The 20428-nt window shown below is 42.9% G+C and overlaps 3 protein-coding genes and 1 long non-coding RNA gene across 4 annotated transcripts; 3 read left to right on the plus strand and 1 right to left on the minus strand.

The window, feature by feature from the left end:
* Nucleotides 1-6: 6 nt before the first annotated feature.
* On the plus strand, nt 7-729 carry LOC131885328 (uncharacterized). The gene is made up of 2 exons (XR_009373825.1): nt 7-416; nt 483-729. It is a non-coding gene; the product is annotated as an uncharacterized LOC131885328 (long non-coding RNA).
* Nucleotides 730-2260: 1531 nt separating this feature from the next.
* LOC131885244 (protein zwilch homolog) lies at nt 2261-19010 on the minus strand. The gene is made up of 10 exons (XM_059233210.1): nt 18622-19010; nt 5100-5253; nt 4771-4988; nt 4414-4651; nt 3920-4331; nt 3664-3839; nt 3437-3593; nt 2832-3114; nt 2595-2716; nt 2261-2366 (listed from the first exon to the last, which is right to left on the minus strand). The coding sequence occupies exons 1-10, from the start codon at nt 18645-18647 to the stop codon at nt 2272-2274; spliced, it is 1881 nt and encodes a 626-aa protein (XP_059089193.1). The 5' UTR covers nt 18648-19010; the 3' UTR covers nt 2261-2271.
* LOC131885252 (toll-like receptor 4) lies at nt 9956-18546 on the plus strand. The gene is made up of 2 exons (XM_059233221.1): nt 9956-10400; nt 16121-18546. Exon 2 carries the CDS (start codon nt 16204-16206, stop codon nt 18025-18027), a length of 1824 nt encoding a protein of 607 aa, XP_059089204.1. The 5' UTR covers nt 9956-10400; nt 16121-16203; the 3' UTR covers nt 18028-18546.
* On the plus strand, nt 11308-16121 carry LOC131885218 (protein toll-like). Its single transcript, XM_059233180.1, has 2 exons — nt 11308-12092; nt 12753-16121. The coding sequence occupies exon 2, from the start codon at nt 12781-12783 to the stop codon at nt 15943-15945; it is 3165 nt and encodes a 1054-aa protein (XP_059089163.1). The 5' UTR covers nt 11308-12092; nt 12753-12780; the 3' UTR covers nt 15946-16121.
* Nucleotides 19011-20428: the final 1418 nt, after the last annotated feature.

Below are 20428 nucleotides of genomic sequence, written 5' to 3' on the forward strand. Positions count from 1 at the left end.
GGATGGATGTAGCGATGGAATGATTCTCGGAAGCATCCTCGGAGGGATTCTTCCCATGATGTGGTGATCATGTTGGAGGGTCCCCGCTCGTACTCTGGGTTGATCTGATGTGTTCTAGTGGCAAGGAGGGGGGAGTATGCCAGAAAAACACAGAATAGAACACATGTCAAAACGGCAGCCAAGGACTTCTTTGCCTTCGGCTGCGTCTTCGTCTTGTCCTGGATTTCGTGTCCTCGATAGTAGTACCGGGGACGGATGGTTCTTAGAGGGTTGGATGGTGAGCGAATTTACTCTCGACTAACGAGTAGGAGTCTGATAATGGCACTTTACAAGACCATCATGACGGGGTCTCCAAATGCAGGCATGCCCATGATGGTTGTTGATGCTGTTGTGGTTGTTGTTTGGGGGGGCGTGAGGTGAGGTGCTGGTGGTGGTTCATGGTTCATATGTATTCGTCTTGTTCTTCGTCATTATCATTTCAGAGATCGATGGATGAAAAGATTGGGAAGATTTTGAGCCCGCCCTCTAGGGTTCAATAGGTCACGGTGCGAATGGGGGACACACTCACTCACGCATGGTGCTGCATCACGTTGTATACACACACTAGCTCGCCGCCAAGGCTCTTCCTACCCCATTATTCATCGTTCACGCCAGAGTTGAACGATGGACATTATTTTTATGATGAGCAAGCTCACAAAAGATGAAGCCTCGTTGGCATCTTTTCCTTGGCATGGAGTCTAATTATTTGACTTGAGTGAATGCATTACTGCTCGCTATGCTGGCATCAGTATCTATCTACAGCTGGCGAGTTCCTAACTCATCGTGGTTTTTATGATTTACATGATGATAGCGTATGATTAGCTTCATTAGACGGACGACCTAGTCAAAACGGGGAAAACATGCGCGACATCCTCAAGGAGCATCAATTTAAGATCAATCACTTACTCTACATTGAAATCATGCCCAACAGAGATGATATCAGCTCCGCCAAGGCCGTACTCTCGAGGGAGAGGGTGACTGCTTGATCAACGGCTTGCATTCTGTTCGTCTCAATCTGGTCTGTCAGACCCAATTTCATAGAAACATTAGGGATTATATTTTCATTCCACCTCCCTGGTGAGTCGAACCCTAGATAGAGTCTCAACTTTGGCCGTGATGTTGGTCGAGTCTGTCCGTTCGTGGTGAGGGTCTAGGTCCTAAACAATGAATCACTCGGGGGCATGAGATAAATTTTTATCCCACCCTCTTGCTCTTGTGGTCAAAAGCTCGAGATTCTTTCCTTTGCGTTTTGACTCATTTCAAACGACCTAGACATCATGGAAAAATCTCTCGTGAATGCTGGTCGCATACACATGCTTACATGCAGCTGGTCTTAACCATGTCTTAACCAAGAAGGTGGCACCACTTTTGGCATGCACATTGGACCGAACAGCCGCACAATGAATTGTTTTAGCCTTCTAACCAGAGCTCAGCTCGAATGACCGTGACTGCGTACATGCACATACCATGAATTCAGATCCTAGTATGCTTGTTTGTCTGTTTGTTTGTTTGTTTGTTCGGAGTCAGATGACAGCTCTCTCGCTCGGCCTGCCATCTGATGATGGGTGTCCCAATTAAGGGATATTCCCGCTTCGTTGTCGCAACCAAACGTGCGACATTAATGATTGCCTCACCCTCGGGAATAATAGCAGGTTTGCCCATTTAAGCTGTTAAGGCGGCAACTTATGCTGTTATGTAGATACTGCAAGGAAGCTTAGACTCTCCTAGCCTGGGATCGCACCAGGATTCGCAGAGAAAGCGGATGCTCCACCAATATGGTATCGCAGTTAGCCTATAGTGCTTGAACTTGTGTGAGAATACGTAAATCTTGTACACATTCGTGGCTCTCCGAATCGGTGAGGATTGACATTCATATCCTTATTCGCGACCCTTTCAAGTCGATTAAGAGAGGAGGATCTAGTAATTGTTCGAGCTTCGACAATTCACGGTCTCATACAAAAATAAGCCTTGTACAAGAGATACAATGGATCCCTAACACAAGTGAATGGAGTGCTTGCAACTAACTGAATATGTGATATCTTTATATGTAACGAACATATCGGTCGCGGATATAAAATCATCCATAAATGAATGCCATTCTTACATTAAACGATCCCGAGCTTCGGTAAAAGGCAATTATCGCTCTATCAAAAAGTTCAGAGATGAAACGACAATTGGACGATGATGAGAAATTTCAGCTGTCTTTTTATCCCACGATGAGTCTTCTTGGAACTAGTGGTGTTTAGTTTCCAAGAAGCGAGTAATGCTTGTATTCAAGGTGAAGTAATATGTCAAATCTTCCTTCTCGCGGGATTCTGAGTTGAGGTCTGAAATGGTAAATACACACGATTCAGCGTCTGGAATGCAACGCACGCACAGTATGATGAGAACCCCTCTAGCTAGGACGGAACCATTTGGAACTGACACAACAGAAAAAGATCGTCTTTTACTAAGTCGGGAAATGACGTCTTTGAACTATCGCAATCATAAATTTACATTGCCCTTCAGACATAGGACAAGTTTTCATAGTGTGCAGAAAATAATGACTTACGCACCTTTCGTTTGTTTGATGGCCATCCATTCCTGCGGCGGGTCAATCGTGAGAAGTGCGTCGGATCTGGCCGACAAAATGTCTCCTTCCGACCAAAAATAACTATGCCAAATATTCGGGCTTAACCTTCGAGATGGATGAATGAGGCAAGAATGTTAGACATCATGCAATTTCAATATGGGAAGTTGTAAACAGTACTCGTATGTCAATCGGGCTTGCTTCGAACTCATTTCCTACGTACTTGCTTAACTGGTCTTTCACCAAATGTGAAGGGAGTTGGAAGTTCATGGCATATCGCATTTCTTCTCCCACACTCGTAATTGGTCGCATTTTCAAGTCGTGCAGGCACTTCTGGACCAAAACTCGCAAACAATCATGACTTGAGGAGAGGTAGGTTTGCAGCAAGACCACTAGCTCGAGAGCCAAATGCAGGGCAAAAAGATTCCGCAGCTTCTCCTCGCCGTTAACATTTGCGTCGATGGCGATGAACGGCTCCAGGTCTTCTCGAGTAGCCAAATATCCAGCTGTTTATACGAAAGCGCACCGGAAAGACAAACGTTGGTTGCAATGAGGCATGAATTCTTTACGATCCATTCGGGATGGGAATAGATGATCTGAATGTAATTAAAACAATACAACCATAATGCCAAACTAAAAGGACATGCGGAAAAGCCAAACTAGCAACACTAGTCTGCTAATCTGCTCCAGCTAATTGGTTCACCATGCTCAGAACCTTGTTTTTCACTAGAATCTCATGCAATAGTAAAAGCTTCAGATGTTAGCGGAATCTCGCTGATTTTACATGCTCTACTTTAGCTCTAACAATACATCTTCGAGATGACTTACACATCAAAGTATGCAAATAATCGCGTTGCAGTTTTTCCAGGCCCATTTCTACCAGAAGTTCAAGAGGAAATCGTCCAGACATGTCAGGAACCTGGACAGCGTCTCGTGAGAGATCACAAATGAGCTTGGAGGTTTTGGATTTGCTATTGGAAAACATCTGAAAAAGAGGATAACATCCATTTCGATGAACGCGCTCTTGATATTTCAAAGAAAAAACAGCTGTTTACGAATGGTCGAAGATCCTCCTGTTGAATTGTTTTAAAAATATAAGTGAACGCAGCGGATAGTTCGGCTAGTGATTGAACTTGCATCAGAACCATCCACAACTGATCAGTAAAATCCAAATCTGATCTCACGGTGGACAGCACATCGTCCAATTGCGGGTCACCATCGTCTCCCTGATCTAAGAGTCAGAATAAAAAAAAATCATTCAGTTCAGAGACAATCTGGGGAGATCACACCACCATTGGTTTTCCTGCCCACCTTGCGACTCTAGTTTGGCGGAAACTTTGCCTCTTTGTTGTCCTCCAGGACCCGAATTTCGAACAGATTCGATGAGGTCATGGATCTGCTTCTCCAAGTCCACGCTCTCATCTCGGGCCATCCAAGTGATACCTTCATTGTTCAAGCCAGTCATGAAACCCATGAGTGCGGACAACTCATTCCAAAGACCAAATGAGGCCATGCGCTCATCTCCGGGACTCAAGTTCATCCTTAAGCTAACCATAGCATCGGGACTGGGCTTTTCCAAGATGGCCTTAGGCTTGGACCATGTGGCTTCAATGGCTAGTGAACTAGGCGCACAAACGCTTGCTTCATGACCCGTGAGAGCTGCATCTACAGGGAAGTCCTCGGAGAGTTTGAACACAGCCCGGGCTTTCGATTTAATTGGAGTCTGTGCACAAAATGAATCAGCGTTAAAATGGGCACATTTTGCAAAGGTAATTGCTCTTTTGAGCGCACTCAGACAAGCTCACTTTCAGAGACGGTGGAGCGAGCATGTGATGCTGGTTCAGAATTTGGCTCATCTTGGACGTTCCCGACTCTTTGGATGAGAATTGCTCTAAAGCACGAATAGAGTGAACAGTTACATGGTTTCGATGCCTCTGAGATCCCAAATAGAGAATATCATCTTGGCCATCGCAAAAAACCCAACACGGGAACTTCATCACGCCATCGTTTTCCGTCTTGATGGTCACACGACTTAAGATGGACCTGCAAATGAAATGGGCATCCAAAAATGGTCTTGATCATGCGAGCAGCAAAAGAGCAATCCAACAGTTGATTCTGCCTTTTTATTCATTTGGCATTCCTATTTTTGGGGGTTTCTCTACCTTGCAACTTGAGTAGACAAAGGCACGTAGATTGGGGTTGCTTGGCTTGATCCTCGGAGGCCTGACATCTCGTAGGAATCGTCGAAATCTTCATCCAATGTAAACGAACATTTCAACGGGGACCCAGTGAGATCTAAATCTGGATTGGGGCCCCTCGTCGATTTGGATCTCGCAGGGGTGCAAGGTTTTGTCATCGTCACACCACCGCCCTTCGCATTCTGAGGGACACATTTGCAGATATTTCATCGAAACGTTAGATTTTAGAACTCAACACAACCTTTGACAGAGCAATCCGAAATCGAACGAATGAACGAACGACTCGTACTTACCGTAACGAGTTTGCTTTTGAACACCAAAGCCACACAATTCTGGCTAGCATCATCATAATCGATCTGAAGCTCATCCAAATGAGACTCCCATTGAAAGGTTTCAATCAATTCCGGAACATCTGTAACCTCAAAATTGGCCCGTCCACCGAGAATACTGCAATAGATCATGCGATGTGGAGCACGTTAGTAGATCATCTCCTACGTAGATAGGAGTAGACAACATTTGCAAGAAAGCAAGAAAGTAAGTTGCAGAAAACTGCTCTATATTGCATAAGTTTGCGGTAGACAAAGAAATACATACTCAAACTTATATTCCCATTTTTCTGCCTCATGAAGTCGAACGATTTTTTTTGGACAAAATCTAAAAGGTTTTAATTGTTTATTTAGAATTCAACTAATAGCAGAACGAAGTGCACCTTTGCTAATTGCAAAACATACTCGCAAAACTCTAAATCAATGGGGCATTTTGGAGCTTAAACTGTTAAAAACGTGACAATTTAATTCCATATACGTAGTACCTTAGTAACGACTCGACTTAATAGATTTTATCTTTATTTCTCTTGAAAATCCATCCAAAAGATCCATAAAAACGTTTTCTTAAATCATATTGTTTCTTTTTTGCTTTTAGGCATGTACTTTTCATTCTGATCTAAATTAGAAGATGGAAAAACGCCAAGATAAGTTTGGACATTTTCCTCAAAATTGGATGAGGGATTTGAAGCACGGTTTAAGTAGGAAGGTCGGAACCAATATAATACACCCTGAAGAAAATAAGGGAGAGCGACATGCCAAATTGTCCTTTTTCATAATGACGAGACAAGGTTTCTTCTTTTTTTTGCGGACTTCCTTACCGCTACTAGGATTGGAATCCCAGTAGTACAAGACGAGAAATTTATTCATTTTACTTAACTTTTATTTATTTATATTATTTGATCGACTAACGAATTAGAGTTGGCTGATCTGGCTAACCCTTGAATATAAGATTGATCGAAAATTTTAGTCAAAAACTTGTCCAAGCCTGACTTAAATCCTGCTACTGGATCAACGCCTACATAAGCCCTACGAATATTAGAATGGAAGCAAATTAAACAATGAAGGAGCTCGAGAAATGGGAGAAGTGGACTTCATTGTTTGAACTAGCCTGGATTCTCGAGGACTTGAAGGTGCTCTCAAAACGCACATTCAACCTCTACAGTCACTAGAATTGACACCAAGACCTGAGTTGGGACAAACAAAGCTCATGGATGCTTTTGGAGACATATACTGTAGTATCAGATACCTTTTTCTTTACCGTCTCTAAACACTGTACAGTCCCAACTTTTTCAATCCATCCAAACGAAAGAACTCTCTCATTCCTGTGATGTTCCTAGTGAAACATCTTTGAGCTTGTTTGACCTTTTGCAAACTTGCTGAACTCATTGGAGCCCAAATGGGTAAAGCATATTCAAGATGTGGCTGAAAATTCGACTTGTACAGAGTTAGCATCATGATGCTATCTCTGGACTTAAACGTGCGGTGTATCCAACCACACATTTGAAAAGCTTTATCCACCTTCAACTGGATATGCTCATCGAATTTTCCACTATTTTGGAGGATTACACCTAAACAGTCTTTGTATACCTTTGTTGTCATGGCCGAGAGCCGCAAATATAAATAATAATAATAAATAATAATAAATCTTTCATAGATGAGACATGCTCAATATCTCTACCTCCATTATCTACGAGGTGAGTATTCAACGGAGGTGACACGAAGGCCATTTCATTCCGTTCAGGGACATATTACTCTCAGCTACCCAAGAGTAGACTCGACTCGATCTAAGTCCTTTGCAAGGCTGCTGGAATCTTGGCCATTCCTACCAGAAACTAAATTTGAATCGTCAGCATAAGAAGAGAGACTGGCAGTAATATTAAGCTTTTGAAGCGGGGCAACGAATATTATAAACAGGAGGGGCCCTCAGATGGAGCCCTAGGGAGCACATCGTATGCGTCACTAAGTGACCCTTCCTTCCACCTTCACTATTTGCTTGCTATCCTGGAAGAAGCTTCTTATCCAATTGAGAACCTTGCCTTGGATCCCAATGTCATGAAGTCTATTCAACAAAAAGCCATGATAGACTTTATCAAAGGCCTTGGCAAAATCAAGCTAGACACCATCAACTTACTCATGCCTCTCTAGTTCCTCAATAATATGTTCTATATGTGGGTGGACCACAGAACTATCTTTTGAAAGTGTTAAAATCGATATTTATTTGCTAGATTGTTCGAAATGTTAGATACTAGAATAACAACCGCATCCATGTCTAAAAAAATGCTACTAATGTTTTATTTGCCTCAAATATCAAATCATTAATCTCCTTCGTTCCGCCATTTTATTATTCTATTTCTCGTCCCCCCCCCTCTTGCACGCGATCCCTCTTAGTTGTGCGTTCTTTTACATAGTAGTAAAATAGTTCATGGTCAAATATTTGCAAAAGCGCAAAAACTTTTAATTGACGAAAAGGACTTGTATTTTTAACTAGAATCTAAAAATATTAATTGGGTCTATTAGCCATTTTACGGGCTGCTGAAGGCATGCAACAACAACACAACACATCATGATGAAAAAGCAGCATTAGAATTGAAGGCGAATTTCACTTTTCTTTTACGAGGCACCCGTCAAATCAAATGCGAAAGTAGCTCCTCAAAATCCTCGCGCCATACCCGTATGACGGTTCCATCACATATATCAAAGTCCCTAAGGAACTTCTCCACCCTGAATCACTTGTCTCTTTCAACAAATGTCTACTCCTTTTATTATTCATTTGATACATTAGCTCAGCAGGGTCTTTGCTGGCATTATCATGATCCAGAATCCTGAAGACTTAACAAAAGCATAGATAACATTCCCCATGAGCACCGTCATACAAGGTGCGTGCAAAGAGGCAACAATGCGCACGTGTTGAAATCAACAAGGTTGTGATCAGGCGTCACCAAAAAGCGTCCAAAGCTAGCGATGGTGCAAAGAGTGTCTGTGTGTTCATAACTTATTCTAAGTAAAAAATCACAGCTTAAAAAATCAACTACATTGACCAACATCATAACTTGTTTTTTTTCGACCCTTGCTAAGAGTGTTTGATTCGAGTCAGAGCAAAGCATCTAAACTTGGGGGATTTTTGACCAATCTGCTCTTCGTTTGGTTTAACTTGACAACAAATTTCCACGCATTCATGAAGAGAAAATTCCCCCCATCACTACAGACGACTTCCAATACCAAGCCTATTACTTCTTTCAATAATGGTTAGGTCTCCGAATGTTAGTAGAATGAATTTCACGCAATTGTGGTCTAATATCGCAATATCAGCCTTTAAACGGAATGAACAGACCGACGACAACTTTTTGTCGTTTCCTGTTGACTGTTTGTTAGAACTTTTTCCTTTCACCAATTCAAAGCTATGAGAGCTCAATTAGACACTATCTGGCTTGAATCAATATCGCCCATATATTCCGAACGATGTCTTTGACATGTTTAGGAGATTTATTCCATGCCCCAGCTTCAATAGTTTGTAGACGCCGGTTTGCTCTGAAGCAAAACGCAGAGAAGCTGTAGGGAAGCGTGCTTGTCAATAAAAATAGTCATTTCTGGTTTTGCACATCACACAAACTTAACCAGGCTAGAGAGAAGCTTACGAGTAAGGGACACGGAAAATATCTATTCAGTAAAACAAACATTATTTTAGCCCAAAATGTTTTGGATCGAAAACTTGATTTTGACACGTCGTTTGGTCACGTTACTCTGACAATCAAACTTAATTAGGAGGAATGGTCAATGAGTGTCTTAGCTAAATATTTTAATCTGGATTAGGATTAATAGGAGATTAGCTAGAACCATGTTCAAATACATGACTAACTGGGATTACATTCCGATCAAAACTTCTGTGCCACATTAGTTAAAGGCTACCATGTAGAACTGGCAAATCCATGTTCAACCGATTTTTGGTCGACTTCCCAACTTCACCAAGTGTGATATGATACCCCTCTCTGGTCCGGGCGATCTAGTAGGCAAAGATGCTCGCTTGACATCAAATCCGGTTTTCAGTTTTATTGTGGCGGTGCCCAAGAAATGAGCAAAATAGCAACGCCATAACAACTGTATTCACTGAGTTTTTCGAACGGCCAAATCCACAACAAATGTTCAGTTGGACTTTCCAAATCCATAGGTCAAAATCGACGGCAATTCTTTGCTCACATGTCAAAGCATCAATTTCTGTTCACACATGCATGCTGTGGCCCGTATATGCTTTATGTGCAATTGTGCATCTAAGCTTTCAAAGGAACAAGTTTGTCTGAATGTCATCCACGGACTTATAGAGGTATTGACTAATAGCGGAAAAAATAATGTCGTATCGCCTGAACCATTTCTTTTATCCAATACTTGCATTTGATATAAGCAAACGATCTAGCCAAATGAATCAACTTGATCAAATCTGGGACACAAAATCTGACTAAGGAGAGGTAGTCAAGGTTATGTTGGAATGACTTTATAAAATTAAATTTTCGGCCTCCTCATTGTTACAATTATAAGCAGTCAACGATATAAATTTAGAAAGAACCACTTTAAAAGAAAAAAATATATATAAAATTGACTTGCCTTTAACTCCAACGATCTACATTTCTGAATTTACGAATATATTTTGGGAAGGTACTCAGAGTTGCTCTGACCCGAAGTAGGCCGATGTTTGCAGTCCATATTTCTAGAGGTCCGTGTCTGCCACTGTAGGGCAGAATTGCCATGAGTCGTTTGTTTATGAAAAGTTGGAGCATAAGACTCCAAAAAAGTAAATGTTGGCTTTAAAAAAAGCAGAAGTTCGAGATAAGAAAAAGTGAATAACGGAGGTTGGTCGCGCAAGTACATGGTAGGGAGTACGAGTTAGACACGGGGTAAAATAGTAGAGAGTTTTAGCAAGAGAATGGAAGAATGCTTGTTGAAGCAGAAATGTAATGTTCAGTTACAATCCAGAAGTGCCAAGTGTCGCTTTGTCATCTCAGAGAGATCTAATTGACCATCCCTCTTTTCACTTGATCTATCTCAGTTTCGAGGTGAAGTGCCAATGGCAAATATCTATCTATTCGTGGACATTTGAAGAGCCGAAAATACCTTGCCCCTTACCCAAATTGGAAGTGCATACTTTGCGGTGTGGAGGCAAGTGTTCTCAAACAAATGCAATTGAGGTGCTCATTGTTACAAGAAGTTAAAGAAGAAAAAGTGCCTATCAATTTAGTCGACATCATGGCTTCAGCAACATGTATCTCGAATTCGACGGTAAGCGCATAGAATGACATTCCAAGCTGAGGTTCTTTCTCAGCGTGATGTTTATTTCAACACCAATCTGATGATGACGGTTTCATACTGCGCTTCTTACTATGCCAATCATCCACTTCTTGGAGCACGGGCAGAAGGGGTTTCCCGTTTGTTCTTAATCGAAGTTGAATCACGGTATTCGTGGACCCTCTATACGTAAACTATTTCATTGTGGCCCCTAACTTTATGGGAAATAAGTTCAACAAGTAGGCGGGGCAATCAATTCTTTCCCTAGCCAATTGGCCTAGCAAAGTAGAGAAGCATGCATTGACGACAACGACGAACGGCAAACATTACAGCTGGAATGAGATGTGTATCCCTTCTTTGGTCGAAGCACATTGTGAACCACAGACAGGAGGCCTGAGTACTACTGAGTACTACTAGGAGGACGACAAGTATAAAGACTAAAGTAACTTTAGTCTCTAGACAAGTATTGCTTGTTACTATTACTGCTACCACTGATCCTGCCAACACCACCGCCGCCGCCAACGCCGCCGCTGCTAAGGCCTAGTTGCAATGAGCGTCTCTGGACAAATCACCGTGAAAATAAGAGACTTCTCGTTCCACAGCTACTACGCAAAACGCCACACGGCAGGGTGACGAGTAGAGAATGTTGCAAATACGGGCTAGAACAGGTGGACAAGTCATATACACACAGGGTGTGGATGCTCATCGAAACGAGATTCATCGTTCTAACGAACAGACGGACTTTCAGCAAGACGAAGTCGATTCATCCCGGATTTCAATTTGATTTGGCAAAACACGGCTACTAAAAGTGACAATAATCATAATAGCTTGAATTTTATGCGTTCATGTGGCCACTCCATCAGCACCAAGGACGAACAAAAGAATAGGACTGCTAATCTCGGAAGAACCCAGAAAACGCGGAACACACTGGCCTGGCCTTGTCTGTGCAGTGTTTATCCTCAATTCCTTGTCACTGGAAAGTCTGCCACCAATCCGTCTCAGAAGGCCCCCCCCCAAGTCGAAGTGAAGGTAGATCTTGATGCCCAACGGCGCCCAACCGAGGTTGAAGATCCACATCCTGAACCGGGAAGAGAACAATCATCACGATCACGATCGCTCTTTGGTAAAGCCTGGCAAGGCTGGCAAGGGCTTGGAGAAAGATCTACTGCTACACTGGTCCTTCTTCTCTCAATTTGTTGAGAGCCCAATCTGCACAACTGGCCTTCCTCTCTCTCTCTCACTCCTTGATTTTCTCAACCTTTTGGTCCATGCCTGTGGGCTCTGCAAAGTCGGCGAGACTTGGGATAAATTGATAACTACAGGAGAACGACGACGACGACGACGGCGTCGAGGAGCAAGTGATTTGGGAAGCTTCTGCTTGGCACGGCCTCAATCTTACGAGAAAAAGAGCAAAGGCCAGTTTAAGCTGAGAGAGGCCTCAATCCGAATATGGAGATGAATCTCCGACAATGGCGCTCTACTCTGAAGTTTCAAGACCAGGAAGGAATGGACTTGTCGCTGTGATCAAAAGGAGGTTTGCTCCCGTATTAGGATTGACCTCGAACAATCTTTAGTGTGGCCCTAACTTCGTGATCTTCATATCGAGTACCTCGACGAAACTGCCTTTCATTCTCCAAAGACGGCTCCCCAAATCCTCACTGTGATGAATCGTTTCTTGGGATAGTGGTAAGATCGCTGTTACGTACGCTGTCGCTTGTCACAAGAAGGGAATGAATATGCACGTAATTAATTTGATAACTTTGTGTCCATAACAAGCAAATGAAAACATTCATGTGGCGTATCTTTGCCTCTACGCACATTTGGCGTCGATTTTCCAACTTCGGTGCACCAAATAGCGATGAATTTCTACCTTAACGTCATAGTTAGGTTTGTCCAGAGATCATAATGTGGACTTGGAAGGGAATCAAAAAAGTTGATTAAAATAGCCAAGCACACGTTCCAAACACATTTCTAGTTATTATTTTTGCAAATCGATTAAGAGACTAAAGAGAGAGCAAAACTCTTCTGTCAGACAGTATGACTCATTTTACTTGATAGTGAAATTATTAAGCTTTAAAAGGTCACATGTAACAAATCTGCCACTGGATTGAAAGTTAGGACGGGCCTTCTTTGAGGATTATTTTGGTAGAACAATTACCATTGAATATTAATGTTTTTCGGGCATGATTAATATGGAAGCGCCTTCGATTCATCCTAACTATTAAGCCTAATTTCGTCAATCAAAGTTAGTTGAAGTAATATGTACGTACGACGACGCTTTATGCATTCGCCCCTTCACTTAGGTACCTTATAATCATTTTAGTTTTTCTGTTCCATCTTTTTCAGCTAGCGCCTTCTCTATTGTGCCTTACAAATGCAATTTTGTCAGACGATGGCTCCGAATCGCTCCACAGCCATTTTGTGCCTTTTCTTTCTGCTTCAATTAAGTATTCTTCAAGCCCGGTCCAATGACCCCAGTTGTCCCATTGTGCATCCCGATTGTGACTGTGAGAAAAGCAACGGAGGCCATGACATCTGGTGCCCGGATCGCCGTGAGCATGACTTTCAGATTCACATCAAGGTTCGACAGGCATGGATTCGCTGCAACCCTAACAAGAATCTCAACGAAGACGACCTCATGTTAACCATGCGGTCGATCCAACTCCAAGTAACTGATTCTCTGGCAATTGAGACCTGTCCCATCTTGTCTGTGCCATATTCGAATCTAGTCAAAACCCTGAACATCACCAATCTAAAAGAACTTCGCATTTTTCACACAAATACCAGAAATCAACCCCTTCAAGGAGGGCTCTTTAGAGATCTCCCGAGTTTAACAGCTCTAAAACTTCAAAACTTGTTCACAATAGAATATGATCCGAACACCTTTGAAGGCCTAGAGAGCTTGAAAACTTTGAGCCTGAGCGGTCGGGACACTCGCAGCATCCCGCAAACACTGTTCGAGCCTCTCATCAATCTGGAGTACTTGGATCTTTTTGAGTCGGGTTTGAAAGAGGTGCCCGAGGGTTTATTTGCGAACACCACCAAGTTGAAGTACTTCAGCTTGTCAGGTAGAGGAATTCAAAGATTCCCGCCCAAGTTATTTGAACCTTGCGAATTGCTCGTAAGTTTGAGTCTGAAGTCAATTTCCCTTCCCGAAGGAGGCATTCCCACCGGACTGTTTGACAACAACGCCAAGCTACGAAATGTGACTGTGTACGGAAGTGGCTTTGAACATGCGCCTGACCGTCTTTTCGAGAACACGTCTCTAGAAGTGTTTGAGTGGTCATTGCTCCGATGTCTATCCAGTTGCAACATCAGTTTGGGAGATTTTGTGAAAAACGTTAGGACACTGAAAGAATTCTCTATCCAGCGTGGGTTTGGTACCAACTTGACCATTTCTGAAACATTTTTCGCTAATTGCACTAAACTGCGCCGGGTCGAATTTGTCAATGTTGGGCTTCACGTGGTTCCCAATCATCTTTTCCGCGATAATTATGATTTGGAACATCTCGACCTGACCGCCAATGCATTGAAGGACTTGCCTGATATGTTTTTACACTCTCAGACTGATTTGAAGTACTTGGATTTAAGCGGCAACAATCTCGTCAACATAAGTAGGGGTGTTTTCTCCAGCCTTCGGGATATTCGCGAGCTCAATTTGGGTGGAAATCAGATTGCTCATATCGACTCACAAGCTTTCTTTGCCATGTCAAAACTCGAGACGTTGAACTTGACCGGTAACCAAATAGCCTTCACAGATGAAACCATTCCAGAGTGGACTAGTCTGACGAAGCTGAAATATGTGGATCTGTCGCACAACAAGCTCACATTTTCCAGTATCCCTGACGAATGGCGTCTTCAGATGACGAGCCTCAAGTTTCTGAATCTTTCTTATAATGCCATAGGTTCGGTGGTGGATGCGTCTAGTCTTAACTTTCTATCCAATTCTGTGCAAATGGACTTGAGAAGGAATAACATCAGTGGGTTGGATTTTCGTCACGCCTTAAACTTGCCAATTCAAATGCAGAGGCGGGATACTGAACAACATCGAATTAACTTGAACAAAAACCCGATTAAATGTGACTGTCATGCTCTCGACTTGGCCAAGTTTGTCCGACACGAATTGAGCAACAAAGACGTACAATCTTGGTACGAGATCCAGGCCAATGATGTCCAATGCTCCTCTCCACCAGAGAACACTAACGAGGCTTTCGATGCATTGCCGTATGAGCAATTCTATTGCGAATTTCCTTCCTCCGAATTCGACGAGATCATCGATTGTCCGGAACATTGCCAATGTTACTATTCCCCATACAATCAGATGAGTTACGTGAATTGCAAAGACAAACAACTGGAGCACATACCTCGAAACATTCCCGCCTTGCCCAACATGAGCGTTTCTTTGAACCTAGGGGGCAACAATTTGACAACATTAACCCCCCTAGACGAGACTTTTCAAACAGGAAGCATCTCTATATTAGATTTATCAAACAACAGCCTGAAGACATTAGCTGCGCAAGATCTCCCACCAGGATTGCTCCAATTGTCTATCAGCAACAATTTCATCCAAACCTTTGACGTTGACACCTTAACATTGTTTAAAACCTTGATCAAGATCGAGTTGGGCAACAACCAGTTCGAGTGCTCATGCGATTCGAAATTGTTGATCCAATTTTCAAGGCGATATCAGAATCTCGTTAATGATATTGAGAACGTTACCATCGTGTGCGACGGGGTTCCAAGACCCATTTTGGATATTCAAATTCACGAGTTGTGTTACGATTTTAAAAGTGATATTGTAAACATCGCGCTTCCAATCGTTATAATCGTCCTAATTGCCTCCATTCTGGCCTTAATTTGCATTGTCAAACAAGACATAATTATCATTTGGATTTACTCCCAACCTCGGCTGCGAGTTTTCTTCTCCGAAGATCTCATGGACCGAGATCGTCCCTATGACGCTTTCATCAGTTACTCGAATGAGGACAAGGAATATGTGGAGGGAAATCTGGTTCCCCAGCTTGAATCGAACTCCGATATTCGATACAAATGCTGCATCCACTGTCGTGATTTCAACATCGGTCTGAACATTTCCGAGCAAATCAAGGAGGCGGTTGACAACTCCCGGAGGACTATTATCGTCTTGTCTAAGCATTTTGTGAAAAGTTCGTGGTGCGAAGAGGAATTCAACATGGCTCATAAGAGGAAAAAAGTTATTTTGGTCGTGTATGGCGACCTCCCAGATAAGGACGACATGGGAGTTCTGCTTCAGAACTACTTAAAGTCTTACACATATCTGAAGCACGATGATCCCTGGTTTTGGGAAAAACTCAAGTTCCGACTTCCACATCGCGGTTCCCCAAGGAATCCTTTTAGTCGAAAGCGAAGAACTGTGGACCAAGTGCAATTGATAGAAAGCAACTTAAATGGGCAAAGAAACCAGGCCTTCGAGGGATCGAATGGTACGATCTTTGTGACTCAAACAACTCCGAACTCAACTAATACGAATGGAAAATCACTCCAACCGGTGTCTGCGTGATGGTCTCGTGAAAAAGACCGCATCACGGAATTTGTGGTATTATCATTTGATTCATTTGAAACAATGCATTTCAATAAACCCTTGTCTGACAAATAAGCGAAACATAAAACAATCAAAAGCACGAGAATCTCTCTATTCTAAGCACAGATGATGGTCATCATTGATTTACTTTCAGATCATGTGAAAGCTGAAACGACACAAGGACAGCGTTTGGCGCTCCATTGAACCTCACCTGTGGTCGGCAAAGTCACCTTTGTTATGCAGTGGGGCAGCCTACTTCTCATCTTGGTGGTTTCCGCATGGCAGGAAATTCTGGCATTTAAGTGCCACTCAGAATGCCCAGATTGTGCCAACACCTCGTGCCAAGTGCCAAGTACTCCCTTCAGATACAGATTCTTAAAGTCTGAGCTCACTATCATTTGTTTATTGAGATGGAAGAGCGACGACATAGGATTGGACAAATTTGTGATATCCACTGGATCGTCCTTCGAAAACGTAAAAAAACTTCATATCCAAAGTTGTCCACTGATTGATAAAATAATGGCGAAATTCGAAAAGCATGGGCTTGGCCAGGGATTAGAGGACTTCACTTTTACCACCACTTTCAAAACAACGATTAGTGCGAAATTGTTCGACGGTCTAAAGAGGATGACCTCGCTACGCCTCAATGGAGCTCGGTTGAACTTCAAGCCTCAAGAACCACCGTTTTCAAGGCTTAAAAATCTTACCGACCTTCACATGATATCGTTACGCTTCCATCAAGATCCATTCAGCGAGAAGATATTTTTTGGATTGGATTCCTTGGAGTCGTTGACTCTGCAACAGCTAGATGTCGCCAACATTCAAGGTAATGCCCTGGGACCATTGTCGAACTTGAAGAGCCTGACACTTCAATCACTGAAGTGTGCCTTTCCTGACGATCTATTTTCGTCTTTAAACGGATTACTAGATCTTGCTATCAAAAAAGATGAATGCTACCTTTGTCCAAACGGAAAACGACTGATGAGACGGTCCTTCTTCCAAAATCTGACCCTTCTCCAAAGCTTCGAATATGTCGGCCAACATCAAGGAAATGAAAGCAAAATAACGGAATTTCAGCCTGGTGTGTTTGGTACAAATTCGCAACTCCAAAATTTGACCTTGAGTGGTGTACAGCTTCCTTATGATGATCTCAGTGTATTTTCCAATTTGACGAGCTTGGAAAATCTTGTTCTGATTGCCCCAGGCCTTTTACGTTTTGATTCATCTCACCTCAAGGTCAAGGCCTTGAACATTACCCTCACCGGTAGTCAATTCAGACAAGACAATTGCCAATTCCTGCGGAATATTTCAAGTTGCAATGCAAGTGTCACCACTGCTTTGGCTGTGACTGCGCCAGGCATGGATGACAAAAAATCAATCGGTTCCATTGATAGTTTGTGCAAAACTTACGACCTCAAGAGGAAATGGTTATTCATTGTAGTCATTGGTATTGTGCTCTGTTTTATCATCGGAGGGTGTGCGTATTGGCAGAGAAGACGGAAGCCCTATTTTCGGACAGTCGCAGTCGATGATATCGCTAAAGGAGATCAATACGACGTGTTCGTCAGCTATGCCAACGAAGATAGCGATGCGGCTGAAAAGATCATGACTTACTTCAAAGAGACCCGTATCAGCTACATCAACCACCAAGAGCATTTCCAAGTAGGCGATCCTATCGTGGAAAACATAGAATGGGCTGTGCGATCTAGTCAGATGACGTTAATCATCTTGTCTGAACATTACCTCAAGAGCTCATGGTGTATCTATGAATCAGAGACCGCCCAGACATTGGACAAGAAGCTGGCCATCCTTTACCGAGGAGACCAATCCCTTTCCGAGGAACATTTTGCCCGGGCACCCAAACTCTTCGATATTATTCGAACCCAAACTTATCTCAGCGAAACGGACGACTTCTTAGCCAGGTTAACCCGTGTCGTGCATGGCCAGCCTGTGATCTCAAAATACTCGAAGAACCATTTTCTTCTCCCCAAGCTTCGATGGTACTGGTTCAAATCGGCACACTCCATTCCAGTGAGCACAGAACTGCGCTCGCTCGATTGATCTGTGCTTCGTCAATCCTTCAAGCCCACTCCCGTAACTATGATACTCCAAGCACCGCCAGAGACTTTATGATGGTCCTCCATATTCCAACAGATTCTTATGGTCGATGGATCACTTGTGAATTGGGTAACCCTATGGATGTACTACGTACGTGACATTGGCTTCGAGCCGTTGGGGTCCATATCGTTTACAAGTTCTCTTCCAACCCCGCGTCCCCATCGAGCATCATGGGATACCTTCTGCCCTCTTTCATTGAATTGCTCAAAATGAATTATCATTTACGATTTGTCTTTATGTGCCAAAATCACCTAGCCAAACCATGCCCCTCCAGCCCGAGATCAAAGGACGCCCATTATCGTCATCGACGATGTATGATGCGTCCTTGAATTGGGGCCGTCCCCAAATGGGCTTTAAATCGGACTCCACGGAGCCCGTCTAGTATGTCCGGGATCTATTTAGCGTATACGTAATTGTGTAGCCAAATGTGAAAAGGAAATATATTGAACTACATCCGTCGTATGTACGTATGCGGGACGTGTGTGGTTCTGAGTTGGGTGGGCTAATCACGGACAAACGGTGGACTGGGGACCTTACCCGGTTAAAGCTGAGGATTGGGACATGTTGTGGCTAGGGCGGACGTTATGGCGGGGCCGAGGGCTGGCTCCAATCTAGCATCCAGCAGACTGGGTGAACATAAAATATCGCCCCGACGCTCCCGACGCTCCCGACGCGACACTAGGGTCGGATTCCGGCCGAATGAGTGATCGAGGTCAGGGGTACGGACCACTACTCGTTCAAGTTCCGACGTTCGTGCAATTTTCTGTTTTCAGGCCTGGGATGGATCACGGCTTGACTGTCGTCTGTTTAGTCAGTACGTAGTTGCATGTCGGTACTAGGTACTAGGTACAAGGTAAAAATTCGAGTCCAGTCCGGTCTTCCTCTCGCTGTTTCCCGCTCAATTCAGAGGTCCTAAAATATAGGGAGGGAGAGAATATAAACAAAGGAAGGGTGACGTCATAGCGGATAGTAGAAGGGAAAAGCACACAGACCACACATGCACAATGACTAGACCTCGTATAGCGCGAGGAAAATGCGAACACTTACCTTTATCAGCTGGTAAATAAATTTTGGTGTACAGTGACTAATGCTTGTTCCTCAGCCAGCGTGGTTGGATTCTGAGTGAGTTTGTTACTGATTGCGTTCATTGAAGACCCAGCAATTGTAGGTCATTAGTATTGATAAGGTAGTCTCTACTGATGGGGATCAAACAAAAAATCACCGGAGGTTGCAAGTAGGGCTACCAATTTACATTTTCAATGGCATAGTGCATTACTTGAGGAAAATCGAAAACTCGTTAGTTAATCACAAAAAGTAACCCTGATGTTTCTCCGATCAAACCAGGGTCACCTTTTTGGTCAAGCCTAATATTCTATGATACGTTAGAAAAGGCCCGTGCTTTGACTTTCCTAGCTTTCTGGCGATCCTGATTTTGCAAATTTGTTTGATCCCATCACTAGTAGTCTCCCTACTCTTTTTTGGTGTACAGAGCTGTTGACACAAAATCCATTTTCCTCTGCACTGAGGTGGGGCCAATGCGACATCTAGTTGTTATATGATCTGTGGAAGAGCATCTCCCTAAGACGGGTTTAGTTCAAATAAGAACCCCTATTGCGAACCCCTACGGGGCGTGGTTGACCCAATGATGATGATACTTCCGACCAACTGCTTACCAACAAATGATTAGCATGAACCAACAAGCGCGTTCTCCACTCTATTCTATAAGTCGTCAATCATCAAGGCAGTTAGTTGGCCCAATGATCCCCTACAAGGCTGAGGGTAAGACTATCAATTCTAAATATTAAATCCATAGTTTTATTTCTAATCATATGTCTATTGTAATAAATAGGTTCATTCACATTCAAAGTACCATTGTTTTACTGGCAATCCATTGTTTTATTTCTAATCATTTGTTGGTAGGCAGTGGGTCCGATGTATCAGATAGGTACAAGCACAATATGCAATTCACCCTTGAGATAACACCACTCACTATTTCCCCTTATTTTAATGATATGAATGCTAAGGATTAAACCCAACACAGGGTACATTAACCAGGATTACCATTTTAAGAGTAGCATTCACAATATTGATAAGCTAATTTTTTAGCACCATGACTTGTAACATGCAATTCCAATGATGCAAAGACAGAAATGTAAGCTTCTATTAAGATGCCGTCTTGTTTTACCTCAATTTTGTATGCAAAGGCTTTTGATATCTAAAAATGAATAGTTGAATCATAATTGTATAAGTATTAAGTTCATTTTTGAGTTTAATTACTCTTTAATCGTTTCTCACTTTCCTAATTGCATGTCTATTTTGCCAACTACACCCTTGTGAAAAATTT

The sequence above is a fragment of the Tigriopus californicus genome, chromosome 1 (genome assembly GCF_007210705.1).
Source record: "Tigriopus californicus strain San Diego chromosome 1, Tcal_SD_v2.1, whole genome shotgun sequence".
Classification (NCBI taxonomy): domain Eukaryota; kingdom Metazoa; phylum Arthropoda; class Copepoda; order Harpacticoida; family Harpacticidae; genus Tigriopus; species Tigriopus californicus.

Bases quoted from the DNA above. Each gene is read 5' to 3' on its own strand.
- LOC131885218 (XM_059233180.1), top strand. From the start codon at position 12,781: ATGCAATTTTGTCAGACGATGGCTCCGAATCGCTCCACAGCCATTTTG.
- LOC131885252 (XM_059233221.1), top strand. From the start codon at position 16,204: ATGCAGTGGGGCAGCCTACTTCTCATCTTGGTGGTTTCCGCATGGCAG.
- LOC131885244 (XM_059233210.1), bottom strand. From the start codon at position 18,647: ATGTCCCAATCCTCAGCTTTAACCGG. The intron at 4,332-4,413 runs GTGAGCTTGTCT...TTTTGTGCACAG, and splicing joins TCGCTCCACCGTCTCTGAAA to ACTCCAATTAAATCGAAAGC. The intron at 3,594-3,663 runs GTAAACAGCTGT...CCTCTTTTTCAG, and splicing joins AGGAGGATCTTCGACCATTC to ATGTTTTCCAATAGCAAATC.